This window comes from Neovison vison, chromosome 13 (assembly GCF_020171115.1).
Source record: "Neovison vison isolate M4711 chromosome 13, ASM_NN_V1, whole genome shotgun sequence".
NCBI classification, from domain to species: Eukaryota; Metazoa; Chordata; class Mammalia; order Carnivora; family Mustelidae; genus Neogale; species Neogale vison.
In genome coordinates, this window is record NC_058103.1 from 11,323,127 (window position 1) to 11,344,782 (window position 21,656).

Sequence of the window (21,656 nt, forward strand, 5' to 3'; positions counted from 1 at the left end):
TCATCTCTCTGTCAAATAAATAAATAAAATCTTTAAAAAAAAAAAAGAGTGACCGTGCTGTTGGCTCTGAGTGCAGTGTTCGCGAATCAACAATATATAGTAATAAGGTGTCTTTAAACAGAACCACATAAAACAAGGTTATGTGTTGATAGGCTGATAAAACTGTTGTGACCAGAAGCCCACAGGAGCCTAACCCTGTGTTTCTCATAGGAGCAGTGGTTCAGTATTTGCTAATTGTTTATACTGACCTTATGGAATAGGACTACTCCAACAAGAATTAATTGTATATAATGCTACATAATCCTTATAGGCCATAGGCTTGTTCACTGATGTAAGGTTGGTAATGAGGAAATGTCATGTTTATTTGGGACAAATAATGAGCATCCTTGATAAGATTTCCCTTAAAATATATAGTTTCCTGATGGGATTAGAACAGAAGGCTCTTCCCCAGAGTTGAGGAGGAACCGAAGCACCTCAGGCTACGCTTTTTTGTCACCTTCATAAAAAGGTTCTGCCCTAACCTGTTACATATTTGGAAGTTTTATATAAGATTTCATTTGAAAACAGGATGCCACTATTTTAAGGGGAAAATTTTTTTGAAAAGCAGTGCTTTGTATAAGTATGAAGCCAAATCATAGCAAGGCAAGAGAAAATTATCCTTTTCCACATGCTTGCAATAATTTTGTCTTGAATGATGCCAGAAAAAGCTTAGCTTCTCAAAAAAACAATTATTTCTTCTCTCTCTCTCCATGTGTCTATCACATGATTTAAAGGAAATGCCTGTTTGCCTATAGAGTGCTTGCAAAAAATAAAGCACTTATATTTAGGAATTTAAAGATTTTTTTTAAGAAAAAAATATAGCGAAAAAAATATATATATATAGCCCCTAGATTATAGATATGATTAAAGGTTCCCAAAATTTTAGTAATTTCTCTTTTCCACTCAATGTTTTTAAGCTTATATGTACTTCAGATCTTTTTTTCACTGATGTGTAATGAAGAAAACCTTTACTCTCTGCCCTAGACAGTGGGAATATATTGCATGTCAGAGATCTAAGTGTTCAGTTTTATGCAGCAACAATCCATATTATAGAAATTTAGGAGACTATCACAAAAAGTTAAATACAGTACACATTAAGTTTTGCTGCTTGAGATACCAGGTAATTAATATCTTACTAAATTGCTGGTAAACATGGTAGCCTAATGAGTATACTGATAACACACAGTTAACTAATGCCACTTGCTCTGTAATGCCTTAATTGTACTAAAAACTGGTCACAGCAGTTAGAAAGCTTAAGAAGCCTTTAGTCAAACTAGATTTTAGTATGTTGTCATCTTTTCTCCTTTGAGTTAGTATGTGGAAAAGAATTCTTTATTTTTTAATGCAAAACAATCAAAAAAAGTTATCCTACTGTTGATATCATGCTTTGTCTTTGTCAAAGAAGAGCTTTAGTAAGTAAACTTAAGACACAAAAATTATTTATAATCCTTTTTAAAGCAGATGTACTTAAGTATATAGCTTGTTACCAAAAATGTACTAGGGAAAAAAGTTTGAAAATTTGGATTTGGTTGAAGACTTTTGTTTTCTGTCTCATAGAGCCAAACTTACTGAGTGGCACTGCCCATAGTGTGAACAGAAGAGGCGTAAAAAGACGAGACCTAGACATCGAAGAGCTTAGAGAGATCCTTTCTTCTCTCTTACCATTTGTGCGAATTGAACACATCTTACCTATTAACAGTGAAGTCCTAAGTGATGCAGTAAGTGCCTTTCTTCATTTATCTCTCACTAAAAGATAATGCACCAAAATGTACAGGTTTATCTTTTTTTTTTTAATCATTGTACATAATTTCTACTAATAGAGTACTGTAAAATGTGAAGTCCATGAGGACAGAGACAGATCTGTGTTCTGGGCCATGCTGTGCTGATCACTGGCCCAAGTAAAGGTCCGGTGTGAGAGTTCAGTGGGTATAGCGTCTTAACTTTTCCAAGAAGATCATCTAGGGGGAGTCACTTCAGCCACTTTTCAGTGAGATCAAGTAGATACTATTCAAAAAGGAAAGGGTGGAGATTACCTCTGGAGACTTTTCGAACACAGCAATAAATAAGCAAAAAAGGAGATTGGTTCAATGTGAAAAGGGTGACTGAATCTTATGATCGTATTTCAGTTAAAAATTAATGGAGCTGATTATATTACGTTCATAGTTTTGTCAAGTGAATTTTTTAAGCTAATAGAATTCTTCAATTAATGGATGCAAAAAATAAATATTATAAGTATTATTTCTACACGTATTGGTTTATAACTTTAAAGCAATGCTTATAGACATCATCATAGTTTTTTTAGCTGCTCAAAAACATAAGTCATCTGGAAAAAACTGGATAAGAATTTTTTCATTGTGTACAAGTGCTTTATTTATGTATTTGTTTATTTTCTCTCCAAGTTTTTGTTGAAATTCCACTTGGTTAAAGTACAGTGTAATATTCATTTCAGGTGGGGAATTTCATGATTCATCACTTAAATACAACACCCAGTGCTCATGGCAAGTGCATTCCTTAATCCCCAGCACCTACTTCACCCATCCCCCCCTTACCTCCCTGCTGGTAACCATTAGTTTGTTCTCTGTAGTTAAGAGTCTGTTTCTTGGTTTTCTTCCCCACCGCCCCCCCACCGCCAGTGTTCATCTGTTTGTTTGATAAGAATCTTTTTTAAGTTCTCTAAAGAGAACATAATGAAGGAGGGATAACTCTTCCAGAATTTAAAATATATTTTAAGGGGCGTCTGAGTGGCACAGTCGGTTAAGTGTCTGCCTTCTGCTCAGGTCATGATCCTGGGGTCCTGGGATCGAGCCCCACATTGGGCTCCCTGCTCAGGAGAGAGCCTGCTTTTCCCTCTCCCTCTGCCTCTCTCCCTGCTTGTGCTCTCTTGCTCAATCTCTCAAATAAATAAAATCTTTAAAATGTATTTTAAAACTCTAGGGGTGTCTGAGCCTGTCTGGCTCAGTTGGTTAAGTACACAATTGATCTCAGGGTCCTGAGTTCAGACCCCCATGTTGGGCCTAGAGCTTGCTTTAAAAAAAAAAAAAAAAAAAAAAGCCACCACTCTAACTTGTAATGCTAGCAAAACAGGCAAGACAAAATAGCCCAGAAAAAGACCCTTATTAATTATATAAGAATTAAACATATAATAATCTGTCAGAAATCAGTGAATCATTGTGGTGCTGGACTAGCTGGTGAGCTGAGGGAATTTCTTTAAAGTTAAACCTTCATTTCACTTGCACACAAAATTAATCCTGTTAGATTACAGAATTAAATATTAAGTTGAAACATGGAAAAAGTAGAAGAAAATAATTAAATATTTATTATACTTCTGATAGAAAAAATGTTCAGTTTAACTAGTAATCACACACACCAAAGAAGGCAAAACAAAGCTGTAAGTTACTATTTTTTTCACGTATTAAGTCAGTATTTTTTGAAATAATACTACCACCCCATAGGGGAACTATAACTGATACATTAGTAGCATAGTCCTTAAATATTTGGAAACCACTTAAATGTGTAACAACAGAAAAAATAAACTAAACTATAGTACAACTACTCAACAGAATATTTTGCTGCCCTGAACAGTGGTTATAAAGGCAATATAGCACCACAAAAAATGCTAATGATAGAATATAATTTCAGAAAGAAGAATACAAAATAATGCATTTTTATGTGTTCTAGAATTCAGTTATGTAAAAATCCATTTGAAAAAGACTGGCAGGAAATATATATAAGCATTATTACAGTTGGAATAGATTAGAGTTGGGAGTTTTTCTCTGTTTTCTAAATACTATCTAATGCTGTGTTTTATTAGTTAAAAACAATTTTAACTGGGTGCCTAGGTGGCTCAGTCGGTTAAGCATCTGCCTTTGGCTCAGGTCATGGTCCCAGAGTTCTGGGATCGAGCCCCTCCACATCAGGCTCCGTGCTTAGCGGGTAGCCTGCCCCTCCCTACTGCTTGTTTGTGCACACATGAGATTTCTCTCTCTCATGCTCTCTCTCAAATAAATAAGTAAAATCTTTTAAAAAACAAGACCTGGAACACAAACTTAATTGGGCCCTAAATTTGGTTTAGAAAAATAATTTAGAACTTTGGTTTAGTAGACTTAGAAAATACATATTTCTGTTCTTAATTCCATGCTTCACCCAGAAGTCCCCGGTGAAAGTTTGCTAATAATGGCTGTTAAGCATAAAACACTCTTGGTGTGTGGTACGTGCTGAGTGCATTACCTGCATTACCATCATTAATCCTTAGAACCACCTAAACAAGCTATAGGTGCTTGCTATATTTTCTCCTAGCACAGACAAGAAAACAACAGGGCCACCACTTTTAGTTAGTCATGCTGTGTCCCGTCTCCAGGGCCATCTGGGAGCCCTTAAAGTGAGGTCCAGATAAAAGGACATGTCCATGGTCACATGGCTGTTAAATGGGAATTAGGGATTTGTGTCCCATCTGCTTCCCCTAAAGCTCCTTGTCCCTAACCACCAGGCAGACCGCCTGCATCCTTGTACTATAGATAGAGGCCCAAGAAGATGTTCTTGTTTTGTCTTGGGTGGGGGGGTGGAGATGGAATCCGTTTCTAGATGAGTAAGGGAAAAAAATAGAAATTGGTTTTCATTAAAAGTTCTGAAAACTAGTCCAACTCATTCTATTTTTAATTACTATAGCTCTTGTTTTAAAAGTATCATTCCTCTGTATAGAGGAAAGTGGTGAATTATAGTACCTTTTTATTGCTGAATCCTTTAAATATTCTTAAACATTTGGAGTATTTTGAAATACTAAATTTTCATGATTTATAGGTATAGTTTTTTTTTTATCTTAGTAGTAACCTAGGTCTACACAAATCGCTAGTTCATCTAAAAAATAATTTTTTTCAAGATGAAAAGAGGCTTGATTAGTACTCCTCCATCGGATATGCTTCCTGCAACAGAAGGTGGAAAATCAAATGCCTGGTTACGGCAAAAAAATGCTGGAATATATGTTCGTCCTCGACTGTTCTCTCCCTATGTGGAGGAAGCAAAGGTAACGAAAATCATTTTAAGATATTAGAGTACATTTTACAAACTGTAAGCACAAAGATACTCATTTTGGTATTGTAAACATATTTAGAAATTGCCTAAATACCCAGTAATAGGGAAAGTGAAAGTAAACTCTAGTTCAACTACTCACGGGAGTAGTTGTCTGAAATGTTTAATTATCAAGCATGTTCTTAGAACTTAGGTCATGTTGAATTGCATTTTACATTTTTCTCCTCTTAGTTGCATTGCAAATTGTTAATTTGGGGAAAAAAATAAATTTTACTGAAATAATAGTATTTTGTGATCTTCAAGATGGGAAAAATGTTCTGAAAGAAGATTGCACACATTTTGTCTTTCTTAAAGGAGAGAAATGACATGGTTTCTTATAATGTGTTTCTGTAATGGCTAATCGTTGGAAGTTATGTTTAGTTTTAGAATAAGTGCACAAAACTAAGATAAAATTTCAGGCTTGTTAAGTAAATTGTATATTATAATACGAAGAACTCCAAGAAAATATGGTAATGTGAAAATGGAATCTGTGATGTTTATTAGCTGTATCTGGCCATTAGAACTTTGGGATGGCCTTTTGAGGAACTGACTAACTCTTTGAAAGTCAGAAATCACCATTAAGTTTAGTGAAACAAATTAACGGCAAAACATTGTGTTTCGGTATAGAATTAAGTTACCTTAATTTTTTTCTCATTTTGATTGTCAGAGCTTAGGAGAGGCCTTTACCAAAGGCTTCTGGTGATAAAAGGTCTGTAATAAATGACCCTGTATTCTGCTCCCTCAGAATGGGGCAGCGGGGAGCTAATCAAATACTCCTCCTGGGACTTCCCTATTCCCTGACAGCTGAACCCAGACTTAAGTAGAAAATTGCCCCCAGGAAATGTGGGAAAGATTTATACATTACATCATTTTGGCCACCCTGTGGTTTGTTGAGATTCATCTGAAACTAACTAAACAATTGGGTTTAATATAGCTCTGTTGAATTTAAAATTCAACAGTATTTTGTATTTTGAGCATTTCTTGCTGGATCTGATATTTAGCAATGTACAGATTGTTTTTATAGTAACTTTAGGTATGATTTCCTTCTGACTAATTTTATACCTTCCTTCAAATTTCGAATACTTCAATTAAAAGCAAACAATTGGAAGATGTTTATTTCTTTCCAAAGATGATACAGAAAGATTCTTTAAAAATTAAAGAGGTAGGGGTTCTTTCTCCTTTCACTATTAATTTTAAGCTTCATGCACTGAAAACAATAAATTAATTCCCATTTTATATGATGAAGGCCCAAACATGATTTACAGAGATGAGTTAATACTGAACTGTTATTTCAGTCAGTGCTGGATGAGATGATGGTGGAGCAAACAGATCTTGTGCGTTTGCGAATGGTTAGAATGTCCAACGTGCCAGACACACTTTACATGGTCAACACCGCAGTGCCACAGTGCTGTCACATGATGAGCCACCAGCAGATCAGCAGTCACCAGTCAAGCCCTCCTTCAGTCGTAGCCAATGAAATTCCAGGTGAGACGGCAGCCTTCTGTCAGACATTTATATTTAAATGAATAATCTGATCCCTTTTTCTTTTTAAGGATTTATCTATTTATTTATTTATTTGAGAGAGAGACACACAGTGAGGGAGGGAACACAAGCAGGGGGAGTGGGAGAGGGAGAAGCAGGCTCCCCGCTGAGCAGGGAGCCCGATGTGGGGCTCGATCCTAGGACCCTGACACCATGACCTGAGCCAAAGGCAGATACCCAACGACTGAGCCACCCAGGCATCCCTAATCATTTTTGTAGCCTTTTTATATGTGCTAATTCTTTCCACTTTCCAATATCCATTATGCATTGTTCTCATTAAAGAATTAATACTTAATAAGCTAGGTTTTTTGGTTTTGTATTTTATTTTCCAGTAACCGGTGTGTCCAGATTCCCAGTTAGCCCAGGGTTTCTCAACTTTGGGCGTCTTGACACAATTCTATGTTGAGGGGGCTGTCCTGTGCACTGATGGGTGTTCAACAGCATCCTGGGCCTAGACCTAGTAGCCAGTAGTGCGCGCAAGCACGCACACCCACACATACACACACGCTCCTTGTGGCAACCTTTTGGAATCGTTTTTGTGTTTCTAGACTTCGCTAAATGTGTTCTATGGGGGCAAAATCACTTCCTGTTGAGAACCCCTAGTTCAACGGAATTCAGATTTTTCATCATGTAAAAGCATTGTCCACATAAGACTCTTTCAGGAGAGTTATAAACTTGTATGTTTGAGTCGAGACATGTGCTCCCAAATGTGATCATCGCTGTTGGTTTCCTAGAGATCCATCCAGCTTCCCAGAATCTGCTCTGTGAATTCTGTTGTAGCACAGGCTTCTGTCGTGACATTGAGGAAATTGCCCATACTTAGAGATACAACTGTTATGTCCAAAATTTTCTAAGCATCGTTAATGTTGATTTTATCCAAAGGACTCAAGTGTCAGTTTTTAAGGTAAGAAAATCCACAGTGATCTGGAGGTCAGAAATTTTATAGCTCTATAGCTCTAGCCAGTTACTACTTCAAGATTTAAAAACATCAGAGAACTATGGCATTGTTAGAAATGGCACCATTCATCTGCTGTTTATAAATGTCTGTTTCAATTAAGGACAAATAAAAGAATAACAGAACTTTTAATTGAACACGTACATTTTATTCTGGGACTAATGTCTAATCGACTGTTGGCCTTAACAGATCTGGCCACTATGGACAAAATACTGCCCATCATTTCTTTAAAGTATACACTGGACAACCGTGGGAAGAGAAATATTACTGGAGCTGATTGGTGCAGAATATTGAAGCTTTGGGTCATTGGCCCAGTTTTTATCAGCTTGAGTTAATACAATTGAATAGCAGCATAATTTAATCTTAGGACTAAACCTAAAAAGCCCAGAGATGTTCACAATTAAGTATGTTCAGAAAAATAAGGCATCTTTGTTGTCTTGCTTAACAAGGCCTCGTCCTGTTCTGGTGTTTTCTGATCCTTCCCTCTTCCTTGCTCACCTCGCTCTGAAGGAAGCCGTATAGCTTATTGGAGAAGACGCCAGTAAGGCTCATGTCCTGGCTGTGACACTTTATTGGTGTGACTTTTGACAAAATAACCTGCTTCCCTGAGCATTAATTTCCTTGCCTACAAAAGGGATATAGTATCTCCTTTCTATGGTTGTTAGGAAGATTTGAGGAAGTACCATGAGTAAGATGCTTAGGAGTTTGCCAGGCACAAAGTTAAGCGCTCAGTAAATGATAGCTCCGCTTTCCCCAGAAATCGTAGCCGGTGGCCAGTCTGGGCAGTTTGTCTCTTAGACATTTATATATAGATGGTGTCACCTATTCCCAGCCCCGCCGCTACAGCCTTAGTTCAGGTTCCTAACTGTGCTCCTGCCTCTACCCTTACTCCCATTCTGGCGTTTACCCCAGGGCTCCGCACGTTTTTCTTGGAGGGCCGTTACGTAGATATTTTAGGCTTTGAGGCTCTGCAGTGCCCATCGCAGCTACTCAGCTGTGCCATCAGAAGCAGCCACAGACGCTACCCAAACAGTGGGTGTAGCCGTGTGTCAGTAAAACTTTATTTACAAACCAGGAGGCAGGATAGATTCGCTCGCCCAGCTGTAGTTTGCCAACCCCTGCTTCACCCTGCTCTCGGAGTATGCTGGCGACCTCACTGCTCTGCTCTCATCCCGTCATTGCCCGGCACAGGCAACTCCTGTTGTTCCCAAGATACAGTGTCATTCTTACGTGACACGCAGGGTCATTCGTGATCTGCTCTGACCATCTTTCTCACCTTCTCTCTTCATACTCTTCCTGCTTGTACCTTTGAACTCTCAGCTGCTAGTGGGGCCGGCTGCTCGTGCCGTGCTGTGTGTCCCCTGCCTGTTTGACATGTGCCTGGTCCTTCTGCTTGAGACACATGCTTTCACTCTCTGTTTTTTACCTGCCTGCTTTTCTCTCCCTTTTCCAGACTCCACTCAGGGTTCCCCTTCTCTAGGCAGCAAATAAATTACTGTTCCCAGGAAATTAAAAAGCTATCAACAAATGTACAAGTAGATTCTAGTGCAGACCACACGCGCGCTTCCTTGTGCTCGGGGCTGGTCTTGCGTGCAGCTCGGGTGTTTTGCGAACCAACGTTTTCTTCTTTCAGTTCCTCGTCTCCTCATTATGAAAGACATGGTCAGACGTCTGCAGGAGCTGCGGCACACCGAGCAGGTGCAGAGAGCCTACGCACTCAACTGTGGGGAAGGCGCCACGGTCAGCTACGAAATTCAAATTCGAGTCTTAAGAGAGTTTGGTCTCGCGGACGCTGCCGCCGAGCTCTTGCAGGTGGGATTTGACTAGGTGAAACAGGAACCTTGATCCTCGTGCAGACAGAATTTCAAATCTCTCAAGGAGCCCTCACGGCGTGCGGCTGTTTCTTAGTGCATTCCCTTTTGCTGCGTCGAGGGTCTGTGATAGCTGGAGTGCAGTCCGCAGCACTCCCCATCCCCGCACACCCCCACCCCGCCCCCAGGAGAGGCTGTGTGCGGCGTAGACGTAGCGCACAGACTCTGGAGGGAGAGTTGAATTTACATCTTGGCTCTGCTGCTTATCAGTTAGTTAACTTGGACCAGCCACTCCGAGTATCCGTTTCGTACCTGTAGAGTGGATGTTGTGAAGATAAGAGGTTCCGTGTGGAAGCGGCTGTGTCTCTTATGCCTAACAGGCCCACTGAAAGTTCATGGTGTGCATCCCTATCAAAGGTGGAAGAGGAAGTAGAAAATTCTGACCCTCCACTGCTCTCTGTCCCTCTTTGGGTCTCTAGATTTCAGGTTGTGGAGTACGACCGGACTTGACCTATGTGCCAGATGCCCTTCTTCTACTTCTCCCCTCCTCCAGATGAGAAGACATTTTTTGCATGATGTTACAAATCCTGTAAGCATGAGAATCAGGGAATGGATGCTTTTCTTTTTTTTTTAACGAGCAGGGGAAAAAACTCATTTCTTACCAAGTACCAGAGCTGTAGCATCGGTTTTGCAATGAAGGAAGAACGTGCAAAGTAGTCCGTTCACAGCCGTGAAATCAGAGCTTAAAATAAAATTTAATTTTGTCTGGTCAAGTGATTGAGTTTTTTTGCCACTGACTCCAGGCTTGTTTAGCCTGAGTCTTCAAAGGGGAGAGCGGTGTGGTGTTGGCAGGCTGGTTCTAATTTTCATTTTTTGCCGTGGTTTCCATCCCTGAAATAGAGTCTTGTTTTCTATTCATTTATTGCCCCTTTGCCATTCTAAATTGTATCTTCGTTTGATATTTTAACATGTATAAAAGTGTTAAATATTGTTATATAATGTTTATCAAAATACTAATTATACTGAGTTACATGTAACGGGAAAGGATTGAGTATTTTACAGTTTTTATTTCAGACAGAGTAGATGTTGCATCAGAAAATTCAAGGAGGATCCTCACTTGTATGCCATTTCTTCCTTTAGCACTTAATTTTATTTTCTCCGCAAAGACACATTTGAATTAGGTTTTATTTCCTGCTTTTGTATTATCACATAATCTTGCAAGAGATTACCGGCCTGCTTGCTGGAATATTTAGTTACGCAGCTCTCCTTGATAGCCCTGTGAGAGGCTGGAGGGCCCCCACTACATCCTTCTGTGCTTTTATTAAAGTAATTTTTTCTTGGGCTTCTGGCCTAGAGGAATATATTGTGCCTTTTACTCTTGTTGAATGTGGTTTTCTTAGGATCTCACTTAATGCTCTCAGCCTCTAAATTTCTATCTAGGAAATTTGCTAATGTCCTTTTTGTTTGTTTGTTTGTTTGTTTTAAATCTTCCTTAGAATCCTCACAAGTTCTTCCCGGATGAACGTTTCGGGGATGAAAGTCCACTCTTGACAATGAGACAGTCTGGGAGATGTCGCGTTAACAGTACCCCCACGGCAGAAACCATGTTTACAGACCTGGACTCCTTTGTGGCCTTCCATCCGCCCTTGCCCCCCCCACCGCCTCCATACCACCCCCCAGCCACCCCAATCCATAACCAGCTCAAAACAGGCTGGAAACAAAGACCTCCCAGCCAGCACCCTTCACGTTCGTTCTCCTATCCCTGTAATCATTCCCTGTTTCACTCCAGAACGGCCCCTAAAGCCGGCCCCCCTCCAGTCTACTTGCCAGGTGCTAAAGCAGCAGCACCTGATTGCACCAACACCACAGGACTGGGGAGACAGACCATGGCCGTGGCCGTGGCCGCCGCCGCCGCCCCTTCAGCAGCAGCAGCATGTGAGAAACAAGTGGTAAGTTCGCACTTCACTAATTGACCTAAAATAAAATGTTCCTGGAATATTAGAAGCCATTTCCCTGACCCCGAGAGCCCTGCGGGGACTCCACAGTGCCCAGGAGTGTTACCGACAAGCTGGAAGCGTAGACTGCGGGGCTGTGGGAAAGAGAGAGAAGGAAAATGGAGCAGAGTGAGGGCGCTGGGAAGACACGGGGTATGCGGCGGGGGGAGTTGCTACCTTCCTTGTCTTCTGTTCATTGCAGGTACTCAGGGTGGCATCACTGGGCAGTGCCCGGGGATGTTAGCAGTTTGGTGATGCTCCATTCAAGCACAGGTCTAGAATCTGCCCTCGTTTCTGTAGAATCTGCTCTTCTACCAAATGCTTTGGTGGGCCGGGAAGGGGAAGTTAGTTACAGCTGTGTATACAGCTGTATACACAGTGGTGGAGCAGTGCTGGAAGACGCCCCATTCAGAAAAGGGACAGATGATCAGGCCCGATGCCTGGCAAGCTGCTGCATCAGAGCACCCGTCTGACTGGGAGGAGCCATAGCTGGCGTCAGTAGCTAGTAAACTAAGCAAGAACTCCTGGGTCGGGTTTGCATTGTATTAGAGATTGAATTTCTGTTTATATAATACCTTTGGGGGAAAAAAGTAGTGATTTTTTTTTTTTTAAGATTTTTATATATTTATTTGACAGACAGATCTCAAGTAGGTGGAGAGGCAGGCAGAGAAAGAGAGAGAGGAGGAGGCAGGCTCCCCGCTGAGCAGAAAGCCCGATGCGGGGCTCGATCCCAGGACCCTGGGATCATGACCCGAGCAGAAGGCAGACGCTTTATCCCACTGAGCTACCCAGGCAACCCAGCGGTAGTGATTTTTAAGCCTTCCTGCTCGTTCACACATTGTCAGTTGTCTTCAATAGAAAAGCAAACGATACATAGATTAGTTCAGGGGATCTTTATTAAAATGTGACTTTTTGGACACTGTGGACTAGTGTACCCCTGGGGTCAAATTATGATCCTTCCTTACCTTAGACCCTTCCACCCACTCTCCCTGCTGCCCCCCCAGCCCCTTAAAAAAGAAAAAACAACAGAGATTGGTAGTGTTTGATAGGCCACATTTCCATCCTATTGGCTTTGTTGTCAGTACCACAGTTTTAAAAGTTCTACTACTTTTTATTTTAAATAAAATTCCCTTTAAAGGTAATTTATTTGTATGTTCATTGCAGTCTTTTTTTTTTTTTTTTAAGATGTTATTTTTAAGTAATTTCTATACCCACCACAGGGCTTCAAGTCATGACCCCCGAGATCAGGAGTCACACATTCCACCAACTGAGTCATCCAGGCACCCCATTATAGTCTTCATTATAATAATGAGAAATTGGAAACAACCTTAATGTCAGCAGTGAGAGAATGGCTAAATAAGCCATGATTCAGCAATACAATGCAATAGTATGCGGTAATTTAAGTAGCAATCTCAAAATTTAGTGACAGACTTATATATGTACTACATTCTATGAAAATTAATATATGAACAGAGGGAAAAAAAATGAGAAAAATACCTCAAAATGTTAACAGTAATTATCTCAGTAGGGAAGATTAGTGGGTTTTTTGTTTGGTTTTGGGGGTTTTGGCCTTTATGATTTTATGCATTGTAACCACTATTTTTTTTTTTTTAAGATTTTAAAAATGCGTTTATTTTAGAGAGCATGCAAGCAAGCAGGGGAGGGGGGAGAAGCAGAGGGAGAGAGACAAGCAGGCTTCTTTTTTTTTTTTTTTTTAAGATTTTAAAAATGGGTTTATTTTAGAGAGCATGCAAGCAAGCAGGGGAGGGGGGAGAAGCAGAGGGAGAGAGACAAGCAGGCTCTGCGCTGAGCCCGACATGGGGCTTGATCCCATGACCCTGAGGCTATGACCTGACTATAATCAAAAGTCAGACTCTTAACTGACTGAGACACGCAGGTACCTGTATCATGTTATTCTTAAAAATAAGCCTTATCACTTTTATAATGAGGAAGCAAAACCAGTGAACATCATTTGTACAAAGAGGGAGTCCTGGGCCTTTTTCTTTTAACCTCCCTTCTCTTATCTCTCTTTGCAGTGTTCACAACCTGTGCTAAATGATCTAATGCCAGACATCGCCATGGGTGTGTCCACACTGTCACTCAAGGACAGGAGGCTTCCAGAACTGGCTGTAGACACAGAACTAAGCCAGTCTGTTTCGGAAGTAGGACCAGCGCCTCCCCAGCATCTGTCATGTGTTCCACAGAGGCATACACACACGTCTCGAAAGAAACACACACTAGAGCAAAAAGTCGATGCTCGAGAAAATCAGCAGGAATATCCGGATTTCTATGACTTCTCAAATGCTGCTTGCAGACCTTCGACGCCTGCTCCTGGCAGACGCACCCCTTCCCCTTCACAAGGTGGATACTTTGGTCCCGATTTGTATAGCCACAGTAAGGCATCACCAAGTGGCTTAAAGTCAGCCTACCTACCCAGCCAGACCTCTCCTAAAAAGCAGGAAGAAGCTAGGAGAGAATATCCACTTTCCCCTGACGGACATCCTCACAGACAAAAGAACGAACCAATCCACCTTGATGTTGTTGAGCAACCGCCCCAGCGGTCAGACTTTCCGTTGGCAGCCCCGGAAAACGTTGGCAACGGTCCAGCCCATGTCAGGGGACGAACAGCAGTAGAAACTGACTTGACTTTCGGGCTGACCCCCAACCGACCCTCACATCCCGCATGCAGCTCTGAAGCTCCGGAAGAGAGATCCGGTAGGAGACTGGCGGACAGCGAGTCCCTGGGCCACGGAGCTCAGCGAAATACCGATTTAGAACGGGAAGATTCGATAAGCAGGGGAAGGAGGTCACCCAGCAAGCCAGACTTCCTCTACAAGAAGTCTGCCCTCTGAGAGCAACCTTCCAAGTCGTCTGTGCCTGAGATGTGAAACATCCCCTTTTACGATGTAACCTGACAACTTAGAGACCAGTTTCTCGATGCCAGCTAACTCAGTTTCACGTTATTTTATTCTAGTTTTTGTATATACATGTTTATGAGACGCGGCATGCTACGAGGGTTCTTTTGAAGGCTGCATCTGTCTGTTTTGTGTTTGAACAGTTGTGTGGGGAAGCATTTTTAAGAGCAAGCAAGCTGGCACTTTTTTTTCTCCTCTTTACAAATGATGGGATTTTTTTGCACTTGTACATTTCTTTTATCGGTATTGATTTTATATCAGTATGTCAAACTTTATTGCCACATTTAAAGGAACCGTATTTTCATACTTTTTTGCATTTTACCTTTCATCTTCCAGTTTCCACGTGCATCGGACTGCACACTAAGATGTATTTTCTTATGAAATAGTTCTGTGCTTATTTTTTAATTATAGAAATTCCAAAGAACAGCACATCAAAATGCTCCTCTCTCTTCGGTAATTGTTTTAGTTCAGAAATCTTCCTGCTCGATCTCCATAAGTCTAATATCATTCTTCCTTAACAAGTCTTGGGAGCTGGTCTTCATTCCTCCAGCGGGAGTCCAGTCAGGATCCTGACATGTTCTGGTTCGGTAAAGAACTGAAAGGAGCAAAGCCTTTTGTGCCCAGGCTGAAGCCGTAGCTCTGTTCGGTGTGTGGGCACCGTCAGAATCCTGCCGATGCTGGTAGCGTGCGTTAGCGTAGAACTAGATGAGGTCCTCGAGACATTGGATTTCTTGGAATCCTGAGGCAGCAGAAATAGCAAAGTAACCTAAAGATTGCCCGATGGGATTTCTGGTTCTGAGCGTCGACTCTCCGGCTGAGACGGGAAAGGACTGCTTGCTGCCTTCAGCTGTCTTGCTCTCTGTGGGAAAAAAAACAAAAGGGCTTCAGTCTTAACGGATGTCATTTGGTGTTTGTAAGCCTGTGTTTTCTTTTAAATGTTTTTCCAAGTTTGTCTGAATTTTGGTGTCCTAAAAGTGTTGTAGAACACATAATCCTTTGTCACCAAAAAAGAAAAAGAAACCTTTTTTTTTTTTTTTTCCCAGTGAAACACTACATGTCCTACTTGAACTCCACTGGGGACGCTGGTTTGGGATTTTACTGAACCACTGAGCACATGGGATCTTTTAAGATCCTCTCCCTTGGAAGGGCAATGTGTGAGCTAAGGACTGTTTTTTTTCTTACTCTCCAATGTAAATATATTAGTATTTGAGTTTTTAAATCACTTCAACATTATTTGAACATTCACTTTGTATTTTTACAAACACATACACACACAGCCGTAGCACTTAGAAGAAAAGGGCCTTGCCGAGCCTTCCGTCATGTGAAGGATGTCCGGGAGCCTCTTTTCTATGTCTGTATATATATAACTATGACTCACTCACACTCACTCGAAAACTATGCAGGGCTCGGGAGCCTTCACAAGCTACCATATAAATGAATTACATGCACTTTTGAGTAAAGAGGTTTCTATTGGGCGCCAACAACTCTGATTTCTCCCGTAGCTGTAGTTTCTCTTTACAGTCTTTCCTACTTTACCCTGTGGATATACACTCAGGAATAATCGGACATTTTAAAAAATCCTAACAGTAGGTAGTCTCAGAGACGGGGAACATGTCAGTCTGTCTCCATACACCGGCCCACGCTGCCCCGCGCTCTGCCTGCCTAGTTAGCTGCTGCTCGCGTGTTCGTCGGCGCTGGTAGTGTTGCGTGCTGAGCTCCAGGCCTCCCGGGGCGAATGCTCGTCCCCTGGGAGGTCGGCTGGCATCACCTTTGAGGCTCCTTTTTTTAAAGATAGAAAAACATAAGGACTCTGTGCTCATTTTTAGGAGGTTTGACTCTTTATAATAGATGATGGTGTCTTTTGAAGCCAACTTCAGTCACTCTCTTCAGAAACAAAAATTGTTAATTCCATCATATTCCTCCCTGTGTATTTATATACATGTATCGACATGAATTATTTTGATATAGTTCTAAATTTCTATTCCGAATTCAGGCTGTACTGTGCTGGTACTGGAAATAAGGGTGAGTAGAGCTGATTTGGGTGGGAAAAAGCTTTCTCATCTCTGACCTGTATTTTTTAAAATGTCAGACAAGAGCTGTTTGATGTCATTTTCCTGAAAACTTATTAAATACTCTTTCATATCCCCCAGACATAAAAATAAGTGGCCACTGTTCCTACTTTAATTGATGAAGTGTGCTTTTAAGAATTTAATAGCCGATCTGACTAAATTGTGTTATAGAGAGGAACTTGCTTTAACCTGTGGGGCGGTGGCCTGGTGTGACCTGCAGAGGGTAAGCAGGTGTGGCTTGTGTGTGCTAGGGTAGGCGTCAGTGGCCTTCGGCTGATCTTGTGCAGTGTGGTGGCCAGGGTAGAGTGAACAGCTGTGTGCCTCTGGCTTTGGAACCCACCTCTCTGACCTTCTAAAGTGCTTATTGGGCATTAAAATTCTGTTAATGCTGTGCTAGGATAAATGTGAAGTCTGAGTAAGATTGGTCTTAGGGGAAAAAGGGTATGTATAATATAAAATTTAGGCCCCAGGACCTGGCAATTCACTCGGTTTAGAAATTTCATGAGAACCAAATCTCCAAATACCAGATCTCCTCTCAAGGCCACAGACAATCAGGCCGTGAGACAATCGCCACCTTCGGTGCCCGCCATGCCGCGGTTTAGAGAATTACCTTTCGCTTCTGGAGCAGGAAGAGAAGATCCATGTTTCTTCAAGATGCTGGTGGTCCTCTTCTTATATTTTTGTTTTAGTTTTGTGATTTTGATGGATAAGTTCAGAGTCACCTGTGACTCGAAAAGAAATAGCACGAAAGGCAAAAACTATCGGTGAAAAGCAGCTTTTTCCGTTTTCCATGCACCATGGCCTTCCTCCCGTGCCTCATTAGCTCCTAGGCACACGTCCCTAGACCTAAGCTCTCCTGGCATTTCCAGAACCAGTTGGATTTTAAGGATTTTTAACAAGTTCTTTATATTTGAATCTTTTTGTAGAGCTCTCTGTGAAACCTTACCTAATTCTTGATTTTGCGTCCTCAACAAGTCTTATTACTATAATTGCCACCTCGTGTTGGGTTTTCTCTTGACTGGTTGTTCACATCCTGGCGGCGGGCAGCCCTTGCCCATGTGAACGTGGGTGAGGCTGCAGAGCGTGCCGGGGGGCGGCGGGGGCTACGGGGGCTCACGGCTGACCTCGACACGCGATGGTCTCTGCAGAGGAAGGGGACACTTCTCAGTTACTACACAGCAAAATAGGGATTTTCTTGTGTAATCTGCCTTTCAGGGGGAAACGTGTTTCATGAAGCACTTGTTTTGCAGTTCTGAAGCATTTGTGTTTTTACCTTAGGAACGAACTCAAAGGGAAATGTTTATTTGACTTCTTTTTTTTTTTTTTTTTAATTATTATTTGGTTGACTTTCAGCTTTCTGTTGAAAGTTACTATTAAAGCAGCAGTGATGGGTGCTATTCCCGGTTCTGCAATGGTTTACTTTGTCTACTAAGTGGTTTACTTTCAAACCTCATTACACATAACCTGACTAAAAGCGTTACGTCACACACTAAAAGGTATTTTACTATTTTCCATTAACACTGTTGTATGAACAATGTTTTATGAAATGTTAAGTTGTCCTTTTGTCCTATAGATTGCAATAGCTGTTATGTAATTGTTTTATTGGCAAGTCTTGGGATTTCTTTTTTTCCTTCAGAAAACCCTCAAGACCATGTGTCAATCTTCCACATTCTTCTGAATATTATAATGCTGTGGCTATTTCTATAGAAAGATTCCTTGCAAGTGTGTCTTGAAAATAACCTCTCGTGTTTGTGTGTTTACGTGAGTTCTAAGAGACACGATAAGCTCTGGAAGCTTCATGATGTACCTCCACGTGACTGTGTATCTGGGTTCCGTGGGCAGGTAGTATGGAACCCCTGCTCTTAGATGGGGTGGCTGAAAGATAACGTTCCCTGAACCCCACTTGCTGTTTATGTACCACATCTGTCCGCAGAGAGGTGGTATCTTGTACAACACTGCATTTCTTGTGGTTGTGCTGTTACTGGTATAAAGTCAAGTGCCTTCAATGCTAAAGGCTCAGAAATTTTTCTTAAACTGATTTCATGTCCTATGCAAGTGTTTTCTACAACCTGCATAACCAGTACTTTGTAAAACTTGTTTACGCTTCAATTGTACATAGTGTTTTTTAAAGAAATATATAGTATTTTTATTTAGGTACCTCCAAACTTGAATTCGTCTGTGTGAAGCATTGTAAAACGATACATTTCTCTTTTGAGTATCATTACGGTTGTACAAAGGTTTCCACTGGTTCTATTTTTCTACTGTTAACTGATAAGCATGTAGCACTGACTTTATCCTACATATAGTTGGCATTTCCAATAAATGGCTTGTATAGAACCTGCTGAGTTGGATATAGTCTGTTTCAGCCCTAGAGCATGCAGTCCTCGATTATAGAGGCGACTGTATTCCGTAAGGGAGGAATTCTAGGTGAACTTCCCCTCTGTTTCCAGGATATAAGTTAACCAGGGACTGTTTAAAATTATTATGGTTTTCTTGGAAATACCACATTTTCATCTAAATCAGGTTCGTTCTTTTCTACTATGTTCTATTATTTCACTAAGACACTTCTGAGAGATTTACAAATTTTAGCCGGGAGTTACTTCCGGGGTCTCCAAAGAGAGTTCGGCATCCCGCCCACGTGGTCCCACCCTGGAGGGTGCCAGGCGCTGGGGTTGGGCTGCGAGGAACCCAGATGCGCCCCAAGATCCACAGGTCTCCATGTGTCTGAGCTCTTTTCCTCTTTCACACTCAGTCTTGTTCATTCAGTTTGGAAGGGTGAGGGAGTCATGATCTAGTCTAGGTTTCTTTTTTTTTTTTTTTTTTTAAGATTTTATTTGTTTATTTGACAGAGATCACAAGTAGACAGAGAGGCAGGCAGAGAGAGAAAGAGAGGGAAGCAGGCTCCCTGCTAAGCAGAGAGCCCAATGCGGGACTCGATCCCAGGACCCCGAGATCATGACCTGAGCCGAAGGCAGCGGCTTAACCCACTGAGCCACCCAGGTTCCCTAGTCTAGGTTTCTGAAAAAACATGCAAAGTGGAAACTTTTCTAATTTCCTTTACTTCAATTGCTGTAAAATCATTACCATTTTTAAAATTTTAATCATTTCACTAATTAGTTCCATTCTAGCCTCTCCCCCCTCATGTCTCACTAAGGTGATTCTCCATATTTTGTAACCATCTTGGGTTTAACTGTGGACTCTCAAGATTAAAAAATCTAAGGGTTTTTATTTGTTTTTTGAAGATTTTGTTTATTTCAGAGAGAGAGCGTGAGAGGGGAGAGGTCAGAGGGAGAAACAGACCCTCCACTGAGCAGGGAGCCCGTCGATCCCAGGATTCCAGGGTCATGAGCTGAGCCGAAGGCAGTTGCCCAACAAACTGAGCCACCCAAGCACCCTAACAGTTTTTTTGTATGTGAGCTTCTTAAAACCCTGAAAACAAAAATTGAGTAAGTCAGTGTTCATTCCTGTACTGGCAGGTGACCCCTGGGACAGTGGGTGCAGGCCAGCTCCTCAGCCATGTCAGGCCTTACCTTTTTCAGTGCACTGAGGACTATTTCTCGGGTCCAACCTTCCCAGCGGACAGAGCCAACGGGATACCGATTCTCAGAAACTCTGGACTCTCACCAGAAATGACTTTTGTCCCAGAAACAAAGCCGTACAGAGCAGTAGGAGGTTATCACGGGTAAGGGGAGGACTGGCTTGACATGGCTCAGGAATGAATAAGGGGAGAAATACATGCCAGATTCAATGCCACGCACTTTTTTTTCTTTCATCAATGAATTAGATAGTATTGCCTTTAATCCTGTGAATCACATACTATATTCTTAGTGCTGTTTTATCACAGGGGAGAAAACCAAAGCACAGAGAGACATCAAGTAACGTGTCCAAGGTCGCGCACCCAATACATTGGTAGAGCCTAGGCTCAAACCCAGGCAGTGTGGCTCCGGGGCCCGAGTTCTCAACCGTGGCAGTTGTACTGCACCCCAGAAAGGTTGGTGGCCCAGGCAGGGGGAGCACCATCTGCAGGGGTGGAGCTGGGCACAAGCACGACATTCGTTTGTTCCGCAAACATGTTTTCATGCAGGAAGGAACTTCTGACGGCTCAGTCTTGGGGTGACCGTACTAGACAAGACACAGTCCTGCGCATAACAGTTTGAGGGTGTTGAAGAATAAAAGACACTGGGTTATGCCAGACGTAAGGCAGTAGCTGACTGTTCTGGGATCGGGAGACAATGTGGAAGGGACCTGCAGAGCGCAGGTGAAGGGAAAGTGAGATCCACAGGGCAGAGAGGAGGGGGTTTCAGGGGAGGGCTTCCAGGAAGATGTGGAGCCTGAAGCAGGAGGGGCCCGGCACCGAGGAAACAAGTTCCTGGGAGTGAGGCATGTCGGGCCCCCATAGAGTGGGCTGCAAGGTTTGATCCTAAAAGCAATAGGAAGCTGCCCAAGTTGTAAGCAGGGCCGGACATGATCAGAGATGTGTGTTCTGCACTCCCGGACTGAGGGGGAGCTGCAGTGGATCGGGATACCAGGCAGGAGGCTGGTGCAGCCTTCCCGAGAAGAGCCGCGACCGCCAACAGATGATGAGGCCTTCGAATACGATTCTGAGTAAGGTGGGACAGCTACAGGCACCAGCCCCTGCTGGGCGTGGGGAAAGCAGAAGTCAGGTCTGCGGAAAGACCGGAGTTTAACGGTGGGCATGTGCACTTGGCCATCGGGCGCCAGCTAGGAGCTTGGGTGTCGAAGCTGAGGGTGCTGGAGTGGAAAGCCTTGGGCGTAGATAGCGGGGCTTCGGGGGAAGGTTTGAGATGAAGGCCTAGGAATCAATATGGAGGGACTCCAACCCTTACAGTTCAGCTAGAGGCAGCCTCTGGCCAAGGCAGCCAACCAGGCAGAAGGAAAGCAGCAGTGCGGGGCTCCTCGAAGGCCACCCCTTTAAAAGCAGGGAATACGATCTTCAGAATATAGAAGTGAAATACAAAACAATGCGTACGGATGCTCCCACTGGTGGAGAAGACAAGGGAGGTCTGCAGTACACTCTCGCTGACCTGCAGGCGTCCCCGAGGACCAGTGCAAACGCTCCCAGAATGGCCTCGAGGGGCACCGTCATCAGGCAGGGGCTTAACTGTACGTGTTTTGTCCCAACTGTGTTTTCAAGGCACGTGCACGTATTACCTCTTCAAGTTAATCACAGGTAAGAGATTAGGGATCTGTTCCACCCGTCCTCAAAAGTTAAGCCAGAGGCTGCTGCTCAGAGATTTGGGAAGATG

General features: G+C 42.3%; 1 protein-coding gene across 2 annotated transcripts in view; it reads left to right on the top strand.

Annotated features, from left to right (window-relative positions):
- Nucleotides 1-18,726, top strand: part of BTBD7 (BTB domain containing 7) — a 51,707-nt gene extending 32,981 nt beyond the window's left edge. For both annotated transcript variants that reach the window (XM_044231989.1, XM_044231990.1), the window contains 6 exons: nt 1,597-1,757; nt 4,916-5,059; nt 6,399-6,588; nt 9,234-9,412; nt 10,908-11,360; nt 13,442-18,726. In XM_044231989.1, the coding sequence (XP_044087924.1) occupies nt 1,597-1,757; nt 4,916-5,059; nt 6,399-6,588; nt 9,234-9,412; nt 10,908-11,360; nt 13,442-14,257 (1,943 nt within the window). In that variant the 3' untranslated portion in view covers nt 14,258-18,726. The remainder of the gene's footprint in view (nt 1-1,596; nt 1,758-4,915; nt 5,060-6,398; nt 6,589-9,233; nt 9,413-10,907; nt 11,361-13,441) is intronic.
- Nucleotides 18,727-21,656: the final 2,930 nt, after the last annotated feature.